Genomic DNA, 14839 nt, shown 5'->3' with positions numbered 1-14839 from the left:
AGATATGAAATACTAAACAGACACAAGGTATGATCAGGGATGGGTGAATCACCTCTATTCTACCACTATTAATACTTAGACCGAAAGTAAACTGCAATGAGACAAAGTACAAATTATGTTTACTGATCTCAAATTTATTAAAATACGGGCACCAAAATAAACATATTACAATATCAAGCAGAGATTAGCGTTAAAACGTTAAGGAGGCTCTCAAGTGGTTACAGGGGAGCAGGGAAATCACCTTACTATGATTAAAATTGCACTTACATATGTAAGGGTGGTCAAAGCTCCCAAATAGCAAAATATGATCAGGCCAAGCACAAACCATTCACGATGCTTTCGGAGTAACACTGAATATTCATCTAGCACTGCTGTTATCACTCCCTCCAGGCCTGCAAACTGAGGAAATAAAAATAAAAGATTTACCATTCCTATTTTCCATGAATTAAAAAAATATATAAATTTAGAGTATCCAATTCATTTTTTCCAATTAAGGGGCAATTTAGCGTGGCCAATCCACCTACCCTGCACTTTGGGTTGTGGGGGTGAAACTCCACGCAAACACGGGGAGAATGTGCAAACCCCACATGGACAGTGACCCAGGGCTGGGGTCGAACCTGGGACGGCGGCGCCGTAAGACAGCAGTGCTAACCCACTGCGCCATCGTGCTACCCTCTATTTTCTATTAATTGTAAAACAACACATGGAAACCATCCATTTGGTTCTCTGCATACAGAATACCCGCAGAAGGAGTCCATTCAGTCCATCGAGTCTGCACCAACCCTCTGAAAGAGCAGTCTACCTAGGCCCACCGCCGCCCTATCTCCATAACCCATAAGCTATAGGAACAGAATTTGGTCATTCGGCCCATTAAGTCTGCTCCGCCATTCAATCATGGCTGATATGTTTCTCATCCCCATTTTCCTGCCTCTCCTCATAACCCCTGATCCCCTTATTAATCAAGAACCTATCTATCTCTGTCTTTAAGGCACTCACTCATTTTGCCTCCACAGCCTTCTGTGGCACAGATTCACCACCCTCAGGTTGAAGAAACTCCTCATCTCACTTCTAAAGGAGCGTCCCTTCAGTCTGAGGCTGTGCCCTCAGGTTCTAGTTTTTCCTACCAGTGGAAATGTCCTCTCCACGTCCACGCTATCTAGGCTTCTCAATAGCCTGTACGTTTCGATAAGATCCCCACTCATCTTTCTAAACTCCAATGAGTACAGACCCAGAGTCCTCAACCACTCCTCCTCATATGACAAGCTCTTCATTCATAGAATCATCGAATTTACAGTGCAGAAGGAGGCCATTTGGCCCATCGAGTCTACACCGGCCCTTGGCAAGAGCACCCCACTTAAGCCCACACCTCCACCCTATCCCCGTAACCCAGTAATCCCACCTAACCTTTTTGGACACTAAGGGAAATTTAGCATGGCCAATCCACCTAACCTGCACATCTTTGGACTGTGGGAGGAAACCGGAGCACCCGGAGTAAACCCACGCAGACACGGGGAGAACGTGCAGACTCCGCACAGACAGTGACCCAGCAGGGAATCGAACCTGGGGCCCTGGAGCTGTGAAGCAATTGTGCTAACCACTGTGCTACCATGCTGCCCCTGGTATCATTCCAGGTATCATTCTTGTGAACCTCCTACAAGGCCAGCGCATTCTTTGTGAAATACAGGGCCCAAAACTGCTCACAATACTCCAAATGGGGTCTGACCAGAGCTTTATACAGCCTCTATTCAACCCACTTGATATGAATGCTAACATTGCATTTACCTTCCTAACTGCCAACTGAAGCTGCACATTAACCTTAAGAGAATCTTGAACTAGGACACCAAAGTCTCTTTGTGCTTCTGATTTCTGAAGCCTTTTCCTAATCCCACCTAGCCTGCCCACCTTTCAACACTAATAGGCAATTTATCATGGCCAATCCACCTAACCCACACATCTTTGGACTGTGTGAGGAAACTGGAGCACCCAGAGAAAACCCACACAGAGGGAGAATGTGCAGACTCCACACAGCCACCCACGGCCGAATAGAACCTGGGTCCCCGGCGCTGTGAGGCAGCAGTGCTAACCAGTGTGCCACCCTGTTTTTTAACTGTAAGACTATCTTGCATACGAGTTATTTAATAAGGTGAAAAAGTCAGTGTCATCTTGAAGGGATAGGATGCAGTTTTTAACAGCTTTATGTTAAACACCTTTAGATCTTGGGAACGGAAATCTGTTGAGTGTCAATGAAAGCATGACCAGTGTGTGCTCTTAATGCTCACTTCTTATTCAAAACTTCATCTTACTGAGGAATGTGGACAAAGACCCATCACTACACAACACACATTGGGTACAAATAGTGACCAAGCACCGAGGGGGTTTGCTAATACTGCTCCTAAGATGGCCAATAGGTTATTGGAGAAATGTTCTCCAGTATTTCCTCTATTCGAGGAAGTGGATGATTTCTGTTCAACTTCTCCCAACTTCTGTGTTCCATTCAGGCATTCTCATGGCAGATAACATTGGGTGCAAACCACGACAGTATGCTAGTGCTCCAAAGCAAGGCAAAAATGTGTGGCCTTTCTATCAATGTGCTGATGCAATTTGATTACACTGATGTTTTTACTGACTGCCTGACAATTGTCTTCCTTTCCGCTGAAATTTGGTAGCAACTCCATCTACAGGTTTGCTGACAACACGACCGTAGTGGATCGGATCTCGAATAACGACGAGTCAGAATACAGGAGGGAGATGGAGAACCTAGTGGAGTGGTGCAGCGACAACAATCTCTCCCTCAATGCCAGCAAATCTAAAGAGCTGGTCATTAACTTCAGGAAGCAAATTACTGTACACACCCCTGTCAGCATCAACGGGGCCGAGGTGGAGATGGTGAACAGTTTCAAATTCCTAGGAGTGCACATCACCAAAAATCTGTCCTGGTCCACCAACGTCAACACTACCACCAAGAAAGCACAACACTGCCTATACTTCCTCAGGAAACTAAGGAAATTCAGCATGTCCACACTAACTCGTCCCAACTTTTACAGATGCACCATAGAAAGCATCCTATCTGGCTGCATCACAGCCTGGTATGGCAACTGCTCAGCCCAAGACCGCAAGAAAGGGAGGCGTGAACACCGACCAGTCCAACACATGAACCTGCCTCCCATCCATGGACTCTATCTACACCTCCCGCTGCCTGGGGAAAGCGGGCAGTATAATCAAAGACCCCTCCCACACGGCTTACTCACTCTTCCAACTTCTTCCATCGGGCAGGAGATACAGAAGTCTGAGAACACACACAAACAGACTCAAAAACAGCTTCTTCCCCACTGTCACCAGACTCCTAAACGACCCTCTTATGGACTGACTTGATTAACACTACACCCTGTATGCTTCACCCGATGCCGGTGTCTATGTATTTATATTGTGTACCTGGTGTTGCCCTATTATGTATTTTCTTTTTCTTTTCTTTTCTTTTATGTACTTAATGATCTGTTTGAGCTGCTCGCAGAAAATTACTTTTCGCTGTACCTCGGTACATGTGACAAACAAATCCAATCCAATGATGCGCTATTGTTTTGATCAGCAATCCAATGTGAAATGAAAACTGATGCAGTCATGTGTAGTGATTCCGATTCAACAATGTAAGCAGAGCATAATGCAACAAACAGAAGATTAATTCTATTGCAAATATCCGACTAACAGCTCCCAGATGGTGTCTACAAAAGCACGTTTGCAGTCCTTTTCAAAATGTGGAAAGCACTGTGAAAATACACACAGGTGGAAAGGTAGCTACTGGACAATGCAGGGTGAATGCAAGACTCTATTTAACGCTTTGGGTGAGAGAGTGCCAAAGCCGTGGTGGTCCCGTTGTCAGGGTGGTTTTTGGGGGGGGCCGGCATGTGCAGGTAGGACTTTCCTCGCATTATTGCTGGGAGGGGGAAATTAAGAGCTGGCAGGGAGGGTGGCCAATCAAGGACATTGGTGGGCCTTTCACACTGCCACCCCCATCTGTGGGCCAGCAGTTGTGGAGCCTGGGTCAGCTCCTCCATTGAGGGAGCTGCTGGTAAGGCAACGGGGACAATGTGAGTTCGTAGCTTCATTTTCAGGCACCGGATTGGGTGCATTTTTACAGGGGCCAAGGAGACAGGAGCCTGGAGTGGGTGGGAAAAGTCCTTCCAGTGGCATTGTTGGACCGCGGGAGCGTCATTTGCTAATGGCGGCCCGTTCCCTGCGCCATGTAGCCTCCCGTTCAAACAACCCACCAGGAAGCAGCTGGTGGCCTCCCCATGTGGCGGGGAGCTGATCCGCCACTGGCAACATGCCAGTGCTCCAGGAACAATCGCTTTTTCATTGGGCCACTGATCATTCACCTCTGTCTGGGGGCAGCTGGGCCACTGCCACTCCTGCCACTGAGAAACATCCCTCGCAGAACCAGCAAAACTCCACCCTTTCTTTCAAAAGGGGTAGGGGTGCTTGTTTAATCAAAATCCAGAGTAATCCCATTCAACCAACACAAGTCTGTACAAGAATATTAAATACTTAGATAGTCAACATCTTTTCCCAAAGGTAGGGGAGTCTAAAACTAGAGGGCATAGGTTTAAGGTGAGAGGGGAGAGGTTCAGAAGGGCCCAGAGGGGCAATTTCTTCACTCAGAGGGTAGTGAGTGTCTGGAATGGGCTGCCAGAGGTAGTAGTAGAAGCGGGTACAATTGTGTCTTTCAAAAAGCATTTAGATGGTTACATGGGTAAGATGGGTATAGAGGGTTATGGACCAAGTGCGGGCAACTGGGACTAGCTTAATGGTAAAAAACTGGGCGGCATGGACTGGTTGGGCCGAAGGGCCTGTTTCCATGCTGTAAACTTCTATGATTCTATGATTCTATTCTACTTCCAATTCGATCAAAGTTCACGGCCCCCTCAGGTGTTCAAATACGAAACCAGTCAAAAACTATTGAGCAATAAGGCATTTCAGCAGATGACCAGTATTGGCAGTAATTTGTTTCATTCACTTACCGTACTGTCCAATCCCAATGTGATCAGCATTATGAAAAATATTATGGCGAAAAACGTGGATGCAGGCATATTGGTTATTGCCTCTGCATAAGTAATGAAAAGCAGACTGGGGCCTAGAGGGAGAAGGGTAGAAGCAGATTAATAATAATACAGTTGATACTTTCTTCCTTTAATCCCTCTGCATCCTAGCTACTTGCTATGGTTGTCTCTTTCTGTAGTGTGGGAATGAAGTATGTAGGTTACATATTTATGCATAGCTTCCATTATTCTTCATATTATACATAAGACAGTAGGTGATGCTTGTATATTGAATTAGATAGTGAGAAAATATAGAGAGCGGTCTTCACCCAGTCACTGTCCGCAAACAAAGTTATTTTAATGAGGACAGGGGAATCCACACCGAGTAAAAATAAGAACAAAGTTTTATTTACAAATGATACATGTACATTTCCCGGCCGACCCCCAGAGGGTTCCTTACTGGCTGATCTTATATATTCTGGGTTATTGAGATATTCCACCACTAGCAGGGGAGCTTGTACTCCGCAAGGAACAAGGGGAAGACATACATTCTCACCCCATAGGTCCCGTGCTGAATATTACATTTCCCCCCCATCGTCCCAAAAGTCTGAAGACCACCCTCGACAAGTGATGAGACTGAGAAGGAGGAGCAGGCAGCGGACGTCAGAGTCCCTTTGGCTCTGGTAAGTCCTCGTGGAGCTGGTGCACCGGATCCTTTGGTGTGTACCGGGCTGGTGAAAGCAGTCGCACCAGGGACGACGTGGTGGACGATAGTCAGGAGGCGGCTGAACTAAAGAGTCAGCATCTGAGACCTCCGAGGTCTGCGTCTCTATCTCGGAGCTGGATGACACAAAGTCGGGCATGTCCTCTTTTCTCCTACTGTTGTCAACGCTTATCCTCGTCTTATATACCACAAAAAACTCGATAAAAACATTTTAAAAAAAGAATCAAACTCAGTTGTGTACCAAGTCTACTACCCATTAACATCTCAGCAGGGGCTACCCCAGTTACTGTGTGCGACGTGGTCTTATACGAGAATCTTGCCAGTCTTGTGTCCATCGAGCCAGACGTCTGTTTCTTGAGCCCCCGTTTAACCCCTTTCACGGCCCTTTCTGCCAAACCATTCGATGCCGGATGATATGGGACAGTGATAAGGGCAGCACGGTAGCACAAGTGGATAGCACTGTGGCTTCACAGCGCCAGGGTCCCAGGTTCGATTCCCCGCTGGGTCACTGTCTGTGCGGAGTTTGCACGTTCTCCCCGTGTCTGCGTGGGTTTCCTCCGGGTGCTCCGGTTTCCTCCCACAAGTCCAAAGACATGCAGGTTAGGTGGATTGGCCATGCTAAATTGCTCGTAGTGTCCAAAAAGGTTAGGAGGGGTTATTGGGTTACGGGGATAGGGTGGAAGTGAGGGCTTAATGTGGGTCGGTGCAGACTCGATGGGCCGAATGGCCTCCTTCTGCACTGTATGTTCTATGTAAAAAAAAAATCTATGTAAAAGTGCGGACATTGCTCTTCACCAAAGCGGCAAACTCTTCACTTGTGAAAGAGGCCCCGTTATCTGTAACGAGTACCTTCGGGATTCCGTAGGTGAAAAAAGTAATGTGCAATCGCTCGATGGTCGCCCGGGAGGTGATCAATGCTATTTTGTGGAACTCCAGCCAGTGGGCATCCACCAGAACGAGAAACATTTTACCCAAAAAGGGGTCAGCGAAATTGGCGTGCATGCTTCTGGTGCCCTTTACAGATGGAGCACTGCTGAGCCAACCTCTCGGTATCCATGTCCAAACTCAGACACCAGACGTAGCTTCTCGCCAGCATCTTCATTTTGGACACTCCAGCATATTCGTTGTGAATGTCCTTCAACATGACAGCCTGTCCCTTCGCCGGGGCAACAACCCTGGTGCCCCAAAGGGGGATGCCATCCCCCAAGGTCAGCTCTGATAATTTTGAGGAGAAAGTCTTGAATGCCCCTGGTAGCTGCCGATGCTGCCCAGCGTACAGCACCAGATGGCACACCTTGGCCAGTACAAGGTCGGTTTGCATCCAGTCACGAGCGCACGAGGCAGTGACGGGCAAGGAGTCCATGAAATTCAAGACAGCAATACTTTGTCTGCCGTAGGTGGGTTTGCAGATTCGATCTGCAGAGGAAGACGGCTCAACGCATCAGCATGCGCAAACTGGGTCCCTGAGGGGTGCTCGAAAGAGTATTCGCATCAAGCCAATCACTGAGTCCATCGTTGAATCCTTGCAGACGCTATTGGCAGGGTCGCCTTGTCTTCATGGAAGAGGCTCAGCAATGGTTCATGATCGGTGATGATACAAAAATGGTGGTCATAGACGTATTGATGAAATCACTTTACACCCAATACGACCACCTTTGTCGAACTGGGGAAATTTTCTTTCGCCCACAGCCAGCATCCGGGAGGCAAAAGAGATCAGACAGTCAAGGCCAACATCCATTCAATAGGACAAAACTGCTCCAACGCCGTACGTGAAGCATCGCACATGACATACAACGGTTTTGAGCAGTCAAAATGTGTCAACAACCCTGAAGAAGACAACCGCCGCTTCACCTCATTAAATGCGGTATCCTGGGCCTTGCCCCAAGGCTGGTGCTTTTTCAAGGCTGGGGGAGGGGGGGGGGAAAGAGGGGAGGGGGGTTGCGAGGATGGTAGCCAAATGCGAAGTATAACACCCATAATAATTCACTAATCCAAGGAAAGAGTGGAGTTCTGTGGCATCTCACGAAGTGAGGACCAGAAAATCAGGGACATCGCTCGGTTGAGTAGGTCGCAGCGTCAACAGCAAACCAGTTTATTCCTCGTCGCCAGTTTAATAAGGACCCGGGGAGTCCACACCAAGAAAAAATAAGAACAAATGCTTATTTACAAACAATGTACATACACTTTCTGGTAGACCCCTACCGAATTCCTCTCTAGTTGGTGCCTTACTAGCCGACCTTCTATACTTTGGATAATTGAGATACCCCACCTGTAGCAGGGGAGTTCGTACTGTGTAAGGAGGACGGGGAAGCCAAAAATTCCCACCCCAAAGTTCCGTGGAGGATATTACAGTTCTCTTCTTGCATTTGACTGCAACATTTAAAAACATAACTGCTGGGATAATAAACATGTTATAAAATACGAACCCTAATTTTTACACTTGTAGCCCTTCGTGAGTCTCCCGTAGAGTATAGTATGTTAAGAGAAACTTCTAATGCTTTCAAATTTAGAGAAGGACACATACAAATGTTACATAAAGCAAAAAGATTATTTTTAACACTATAACTATCGTGACACTATCCTGTGTACCTTCAGGTCTCATTGTTAGTTTGTATTAGGATCTTATACCCAGCTAAACTTTACTACCTCTGCTGACCTTGTTTAACATCTCCCTAAAGTCACAGAATTCACTGGAGCTGTGATGTCGGCCAGAAATACGATGGGCTGGATTTTTCATTTCTGCGGCTAAGTCCCGGGCTGCGTATGTACAGGGCTGACAAGCTGCAGCCGCACGCGCCTACGCCTCCCCCAGTCGCTCCGGAAAACATGGCACCGGTAGTGCTAGACCAATTACCCGCCACCCCCCACCACTCCCCCAGCCCTAGTAGAAGCTCCCCGGCCAGCCGCATGAATCCCGGCCAAGTGTGGCAGCGCTGGACGCTGCCGAGTTCCCGTGGCCCGCGCCATCGGGAGCTCGGCCCATCGTGGGTGGACCGGTGATGACGCGTTAACAGCGTTGCGACTGTGCGCGGCGCGCGACCAAACGATGCCAATTTGAAAGGAGAGGAGCATCGCCAACCACTGTCATACCGGCGCCTGCACCGATTTCAGCGTCGGAAGTCATTCTCTGTCCGAACCCCGATCCCAATTTCGCCGTCGGGCTACAGAGAATCCCGCTCCATAAGTCTGCCAGCTGCATTGTTTCGTCCTTGGTGATTAAGTTACGCCACAACAATTAGAATACATTGCAGCCAGCAATTGGGAGTTGAACGGCCAAGGTAAAAACCCATTGCAATGTGATGCCAGCTGGCCCCGGATTTGTTTAATATAGATGTTTAATGGTTATACAGCTGGGACAGAAAAGGAGTGCAAGTTGAATTGTCGAAAGCGGATTTGCCTTCCAAACTTTTTTATGTCTGGTTAGTTCATTAGATGGCACAGTGAGCCCTTCCATGCATGCCACCCAGAAATTTCCTATTGATGTGATGCAAATAATATGGAAACCTGAGGTTTTAAGTCTCCCATTGCTCAAGTAGTTTGCTCTCTCTGTACCATTTCTGATGGGCGCTAACAATCACAACACAACACACAAAATTAACAAACTGCTTCACATATATAAAACAAAAATCATGTTTCAATGGTGGCTACTGACTTCCACCAGATACATTTAATTTCTGCGGATATGAAGTGACCCTGGACATTTGGCAAACCTGCCACACTAAATAATCCCAAAATGCACCAAATGAAAGCAGTATGATTATTTCTTAATGTTAGCAGTAAACTATGATTCATGTGACTGCGCCAATGATTTTGAGGCCACCAGTGTCATTCAGCTGCGGCAATCACAGTGGCCTTAACTCAGCTAATTCAATTTCATTATTGATTATAATGGGGGCAGGCTGTCGTAACTTAAACACTGCTTTATGTCTGGTTAGTTCATTAGATGGAACAGTGAGCTAATCCACCCAGAGCTCATCTGCTCTGTTCGACAGAACACACAATGGCAAGAAATTACAGCGTGTTACATGTTATGGCTTACGTCACCCACACTGCAGTTTCCACGCATGTTTGTACCATAGAAATGCTACGTTCTAGCCCTACAAGTTCTTACGCTCTTTTTATAAAAATTCATCCATGGGAAGTGGACGTCACTTTTTAATTGCCCTTGAAAAGGTGGCGCAAGCTGCTTTCTTGACCCACTACAGTCCATGTCATAGATCACAGAATTTACAGTGCAGAAGGAGGCCATTCGGCCCATCAAGCTTGCACTGGCCCTTGGAAAGAATACCCTACCTAAGCCCATACCGCCACCCTATTCCCACACCTCCACCCTATCCCCGTAACCCCATCTAACCTTTTAGGACACTAAGGGCAATTTAGCATAACCAATCCACCTAACCCGCACATCTTTAGACTGTGGGAGGAAACCGGAGCACCCGGAGGAAACCCACGCACACAAGGGGAGAACGTGCAGACTCTGCACAGGCAGGACCCAAGCCGGGAATCGAACCTGGGACCCTGGAGCTGTGAAGCAACTGTGGAGGCCATTTGGTCCATTGAGTCTCCACCAACACTACTTAGGTCCATGCCCCCACCCTATTCCCATAACCCAGTAACTCTACCTCACCTTTTGGACTCTTAAGGGGCAAGTTAGCATAGCCAATCCACCTAACCTGCACACCTTTGGACTGTGGGAGGAAACCAGAACGCCTGGAGAAAACCCATGCAGACTCATGGAGAATGTGCGAACCCATGGAGAATGTGCGAAAGCTATACAGACAGTCACCAAAGGTCGGAATCGAACCTGGGTCCCTGTCCCTGACAGACGTGCTAACCACTGTGTCACCATGATTAAAGAGAAAATTCTACAATTGCCATGGCAACCCCCCAGGCTAGAGTAATTCTTCAAATTGAATAATCCCCACTTATTTTTAGTGTTGCTGACAGGAGAGACATTTTGCAAAAGGTTTCAGTCTCAAACTCATCAAGGCGATTACAAGAATGCCAAATCTCAAACAATCATAAAAATTTGTAATACAAGAGAAAAGCGTGCTGATTGGTTGGCAAGTCAACTCTGGTTGACCAAGGATTTGCCTTGAAGAGGGCAAGACATGTTCCCCAAGCTCACGGGTAATTCAAAGAAGGCACGAGGCTTGAACATTATCCTTTCATTTGCAGAGGATGGGTCCCTGCGAATGAATGCATGTTGTTTCCAGCAAACGTAAATGAGCCATGTTACGAGCTTGACTGATTTGGTAGTTAGCATAACTATTAGCACACTCAGGATTGTTCAGCAAGTGCTGTCCAATTGCGGAATCACACCTGACTGCAAATGTTTTGGGATTTGCAAATGTGGGCTTGTTGGGTATGGTCTGCATTGGCAGTAAACCAAAATCAGTCATCTTTTACTTATTCATCAGTGACAAGTGTGCAATGTTATATATTGATTAAACTACCCTCTTGTAAATCATTCCCCGCTATTGATTGTCTGTTTTATGTCAGATACTAAATGAGATAATGAATGCTTTCATAGACTATTCCAGATCTGGTCCCGTACATACTTTTTGTAACCTCATTCTTAAATTAAAATTTAATTTGCAGAAACCATGTTGTTTCATTCTGAAAATTATTCAAGTCGATGCATAAAATGCAATGGTTCACAAACTGGTTCATTTGTCTTTGTGTCTGTTTTAGCAGTTTGGTTAGGGATAATAGGCAATTCCTATCGTACACACGCTTGCATTTTTTTTTTTAGATGGAATTTCCATCAATCTGACAAATATTAAACCAAATTATCCCAACAGATTTCTTTGGGGTTTATGTGATAGCGATTTAAACAAAAGCAAAACAACAGTCGTGAAAGGTATTCATTGGTTGGTTGCTGACCTCAATGCGAATAAACAGACCGTTCTTGGTGTAAAACTGGCGGCTGTAAGCATGTTGAGGATCCCAAGAATTTACAGCGCCTCAAAACAATACATTTACATTTGTGATTTATCCAATGGGTTATCTTCTTTCTCAGAATTCCCAACAATTTCTTATAATTACGCAATGATTCAAATGATACATTTGGGAGAACACACCATTGTCACTGGACATTAACTTTTAGATCTGCCAGAGGTTTTGTGCATTATTATCGCAATGTCATCCTACCAGTGTCTTTGGCTACATCTCCCACGTCTTCATTCCTCATTTCTGCCATGTATCCAAGAACAGTAAACATAACACAACCAGACATGAAACTAGTCAGGCAGTTCACAGTGCTGATGATCAAGGCATCCCTAAAAACAAGCAAACAAGAAAGAGTCCATTGCCCGAATTCCGTTCAGGTGGTCACATTTTAATTTCTCGTAAACTACTGACGGCAAACATTGTGAGCCGGGTCATGAAAATAATTTGAATCCTGAAATACAATACTCACCGCATTGGTTACTGCATTCCAACCTCATTCGTTTTACTTGTCTGCTATGCAGTGTACACATTAAAATGGGGGAGATGGGGTGGTTTGACCTCTATTCAATGACCCACAACACAGCAGGTGGCAAGTGCCATTGGGGCTATTAAAGGTCCTTCTGGTTGTAAAGCGTGAGGTGATTTTTAAAAGTGCAAACAATACAATATGTTCATGCACTGTATTACATTCACTTTTAGGGAAATTTCATGAGGTACCAGAACGTTACTCATCCTGCAGCACGGTTATCTAACCTATCTCTACAAGGGGCCACGTTACAATTTTTTTCTCCATCAAGGGGCCTTTGAGAAACTTTTACCAAGTTTAATCACAACATTAAACATGAATTTAATCAATAAACTCACTTTTTGCTGAAAAGAGCAATGAACAGAAATGATCGTTAAAAATGTCAAGCAGCAGAGCTAACCAATTAAACCTTTTTTGTCTTTTTGCTTAAGAAGCAGAGTTAGAGGGGCGGCACGGCGGCACAGTGGTTAGCACTGCTGCCTATGGCGCTGATGACCCGGGTTCGATCCCAGCCCTGGGTCACTGTCTGTGTGGACTTTGCATATTCTCCTCGTGTCTGCGTGGGTTTCACCCCTACAACCCAAAGCTGTGCAGGTTAGGTGGATTGGCCACGCTAAATACCTCTTAACTGGAAAACAAAATTTGGGCAGTCTAAATTTCTATTAAAAGAAAGAAGCAGAGATAGAGAGGGGCAGACACGGTCCCAAGTGCTGGTCACTGGGGAGTTGGAGATTAGCTACCTTGCGTTTGGTTCCAATGGCACATACACCGGGCTGGTCTCGGCAGAATTCATATGGAAGTGGGGGTCAGAATCAGGTTGTCTTTCAGCCAGGATTTTCCTCCTCTCCCAGTCTACTTTGTCTATACGCTTTTGGGGAGGGAGAAGGGTCTATGTGTGTCCAGCTCACTCCCAGTATCAGGGTTCTCACTTTCACCCACACACTTAAGGCAGACTCTCACGCGGTCTCACACTCAAGTCAGCAGACGAACTAAAACACGCACATGGACTGACTTGGACTGACACACTCTCACACACGGATTCACACTCATACACATGGACTCAAGCTCACACACACACAAACACACACACACAGAGTCAGACTCACACACGCACGGAGTTGGACACAGACATACACACATGGAGTCATACTCACGGACGGACGGACTCGTGCGCACACACAAGGACTTGCATACACACGAGGACTCACACGGACTCATGCACACACGTGCATGCACGGACTCGCACGCACAAACACATGGAACCACACATGCACAGACTCGCGCATGCCCACATGGATGGACTCACACACATGCACAAACACAGACTTGCACAAACGCTGAGTTGGACTCACTCACAAGGAACCACGTGCACACACATAAGAACATAAGAACTAGGAACAGGAGTAGGCCATCTGGCCCCTCGAGCCTGCTCCGCCATTTAATGAGATCATGGCTGATCTTTGTGGACTCAGCTCCACTCTCCGGCCCGTACACCATATCCCCGAATCCCTTTATTCTTTAGAAAGGCATCTATCTTTTTCATGCACAGGACTCACACACACACACAGACACACACTCCTACAGACCCACACATGCACACACTGCCTCACTCACGGACGCTCAGCTTAGGTTTCACCAGGACTACCCAGCTCCTGACTTTATTACAGCCTTGGTTCAAACATGGACAAAGAAGCTGAATGCCAGAGGTGAGGTGAGAGTGACTGCCCTTGACATCAAGGCAGCATTTGATCGAGTATGGCATCAAGGAGACCTAGCTAAACTGGAATCAATGGGAATCAGGGGGAAAACGCTCTGCTGGTTTGAGTCATACCTGGCACGAAGGATGATGGTTGCAGTGGTTGGAGGTCAATCATCTCAGCTCCAGGACATCACTGCACGAGTTCCTCAGGGTCCTAAGCCCAACCATCTTCAGCTGCTTCATCAATGACCTCCCACCATAAGGTCAGAAGTGGGGATGTTTGCAGATGACTGCACAATGTTCAGCACCATTTGCGACTCCTCAGATAATGAAGCAGTCCATGTCCAAATACAGCAAGACCTGGACAATATCCAGGCTTGGGCTGACAAGTGGCAAGTTACATTTGCGCCACAGAAGTGCCACACAATGGCCATCTCTGACAAGAGAGGATCTAACCATCGCCCCTTGACATTCAATGGCATTACCATCGCTGAATCCCCCACAATCAACATCTTGGGGGGGTTACCATTGGATCAAAAACTGAACTGGACTAGCCATATTAATACTATGGCAACCAGAGCAGGTCAAAGGCTAGGAATCCTACGGCGAGTAATTCACCTCCTGACCCCCCAAAGCCTACCCACCATCTACAGGGAACAAACCAGGAGTGTAATAGAATACTCTCCACTTGCCTGGATGAGTGCAGCTCCAACAACACTCAAGAAGCTCAACATCATCTAGGACAAAGCAGCCTACTTGATTGCTCCCTCTTCCACAAACATACAACCCCTCCACCACCGGCAAATAGTGGCAGCCATGTGTCCAACTACAAGATGCACTGCAGTAACTCACCAAGGTTCCTTAGGCAGTAACTTCCAAACCCACGACCACTACCAACTAGAAGG

The 14839-nt window shown here is 46.6% G+C and overlaps 1 protein-coding gene across 7 annotated transcripts in view; it reads right to left on the bottom strand.

The window, feature by feature from the left end:
- slc6a4a (solute carrier family 6 member 4a) overlaps window positions 1-14839 on the bottom strand; it is a 103020-nt gene that overhangs the window by 23672 nt on the left and 64509 nt on the right. For all 7 annotated transcript variants that reach the window (XM_072469613.1, XM_072469610.1, XM_072469614.1 and 4 more), the window contains 3 exons: window positions 11911-12038; window positions 5016-5128; window positions 268-399 (listed from right to left, as the gene is read on the bottom strand). In XM_072469613.1, coding sequence (XP_072325714.1) covers window positions 268-399; window positions 5016-5128; window positions 11911-12038 — 373 coding nt within the window. The remainder of the gene's footprint in view (window positions 1-267; window positions 400-5015; window positions 5129-11910; window positions 12039-14839) is intronic.

Source organism: Scyliorhinus torazame, chromosome 12, assembly GCF_047496885.1.
Source record: "Scyliorhinus torazame isolate Kashiwa2021f chromosome 12, sScyTor2.1, whole genome shotgun sequence".
Classification (NCBI taxonomy): domain Eukaryota; kingdom Metazoa; phylum Chordata; class Chondrichthyes; order Carcharhiniformes; family Scyliorhinidae; genus Scyliorhinus; species Scyliorhinus torazame.
The sequence above is the reverse complement of the archived record's forward strand: the minus strand, read 5'-3'. Positions and strand labels throughout refer to the sequence as shown.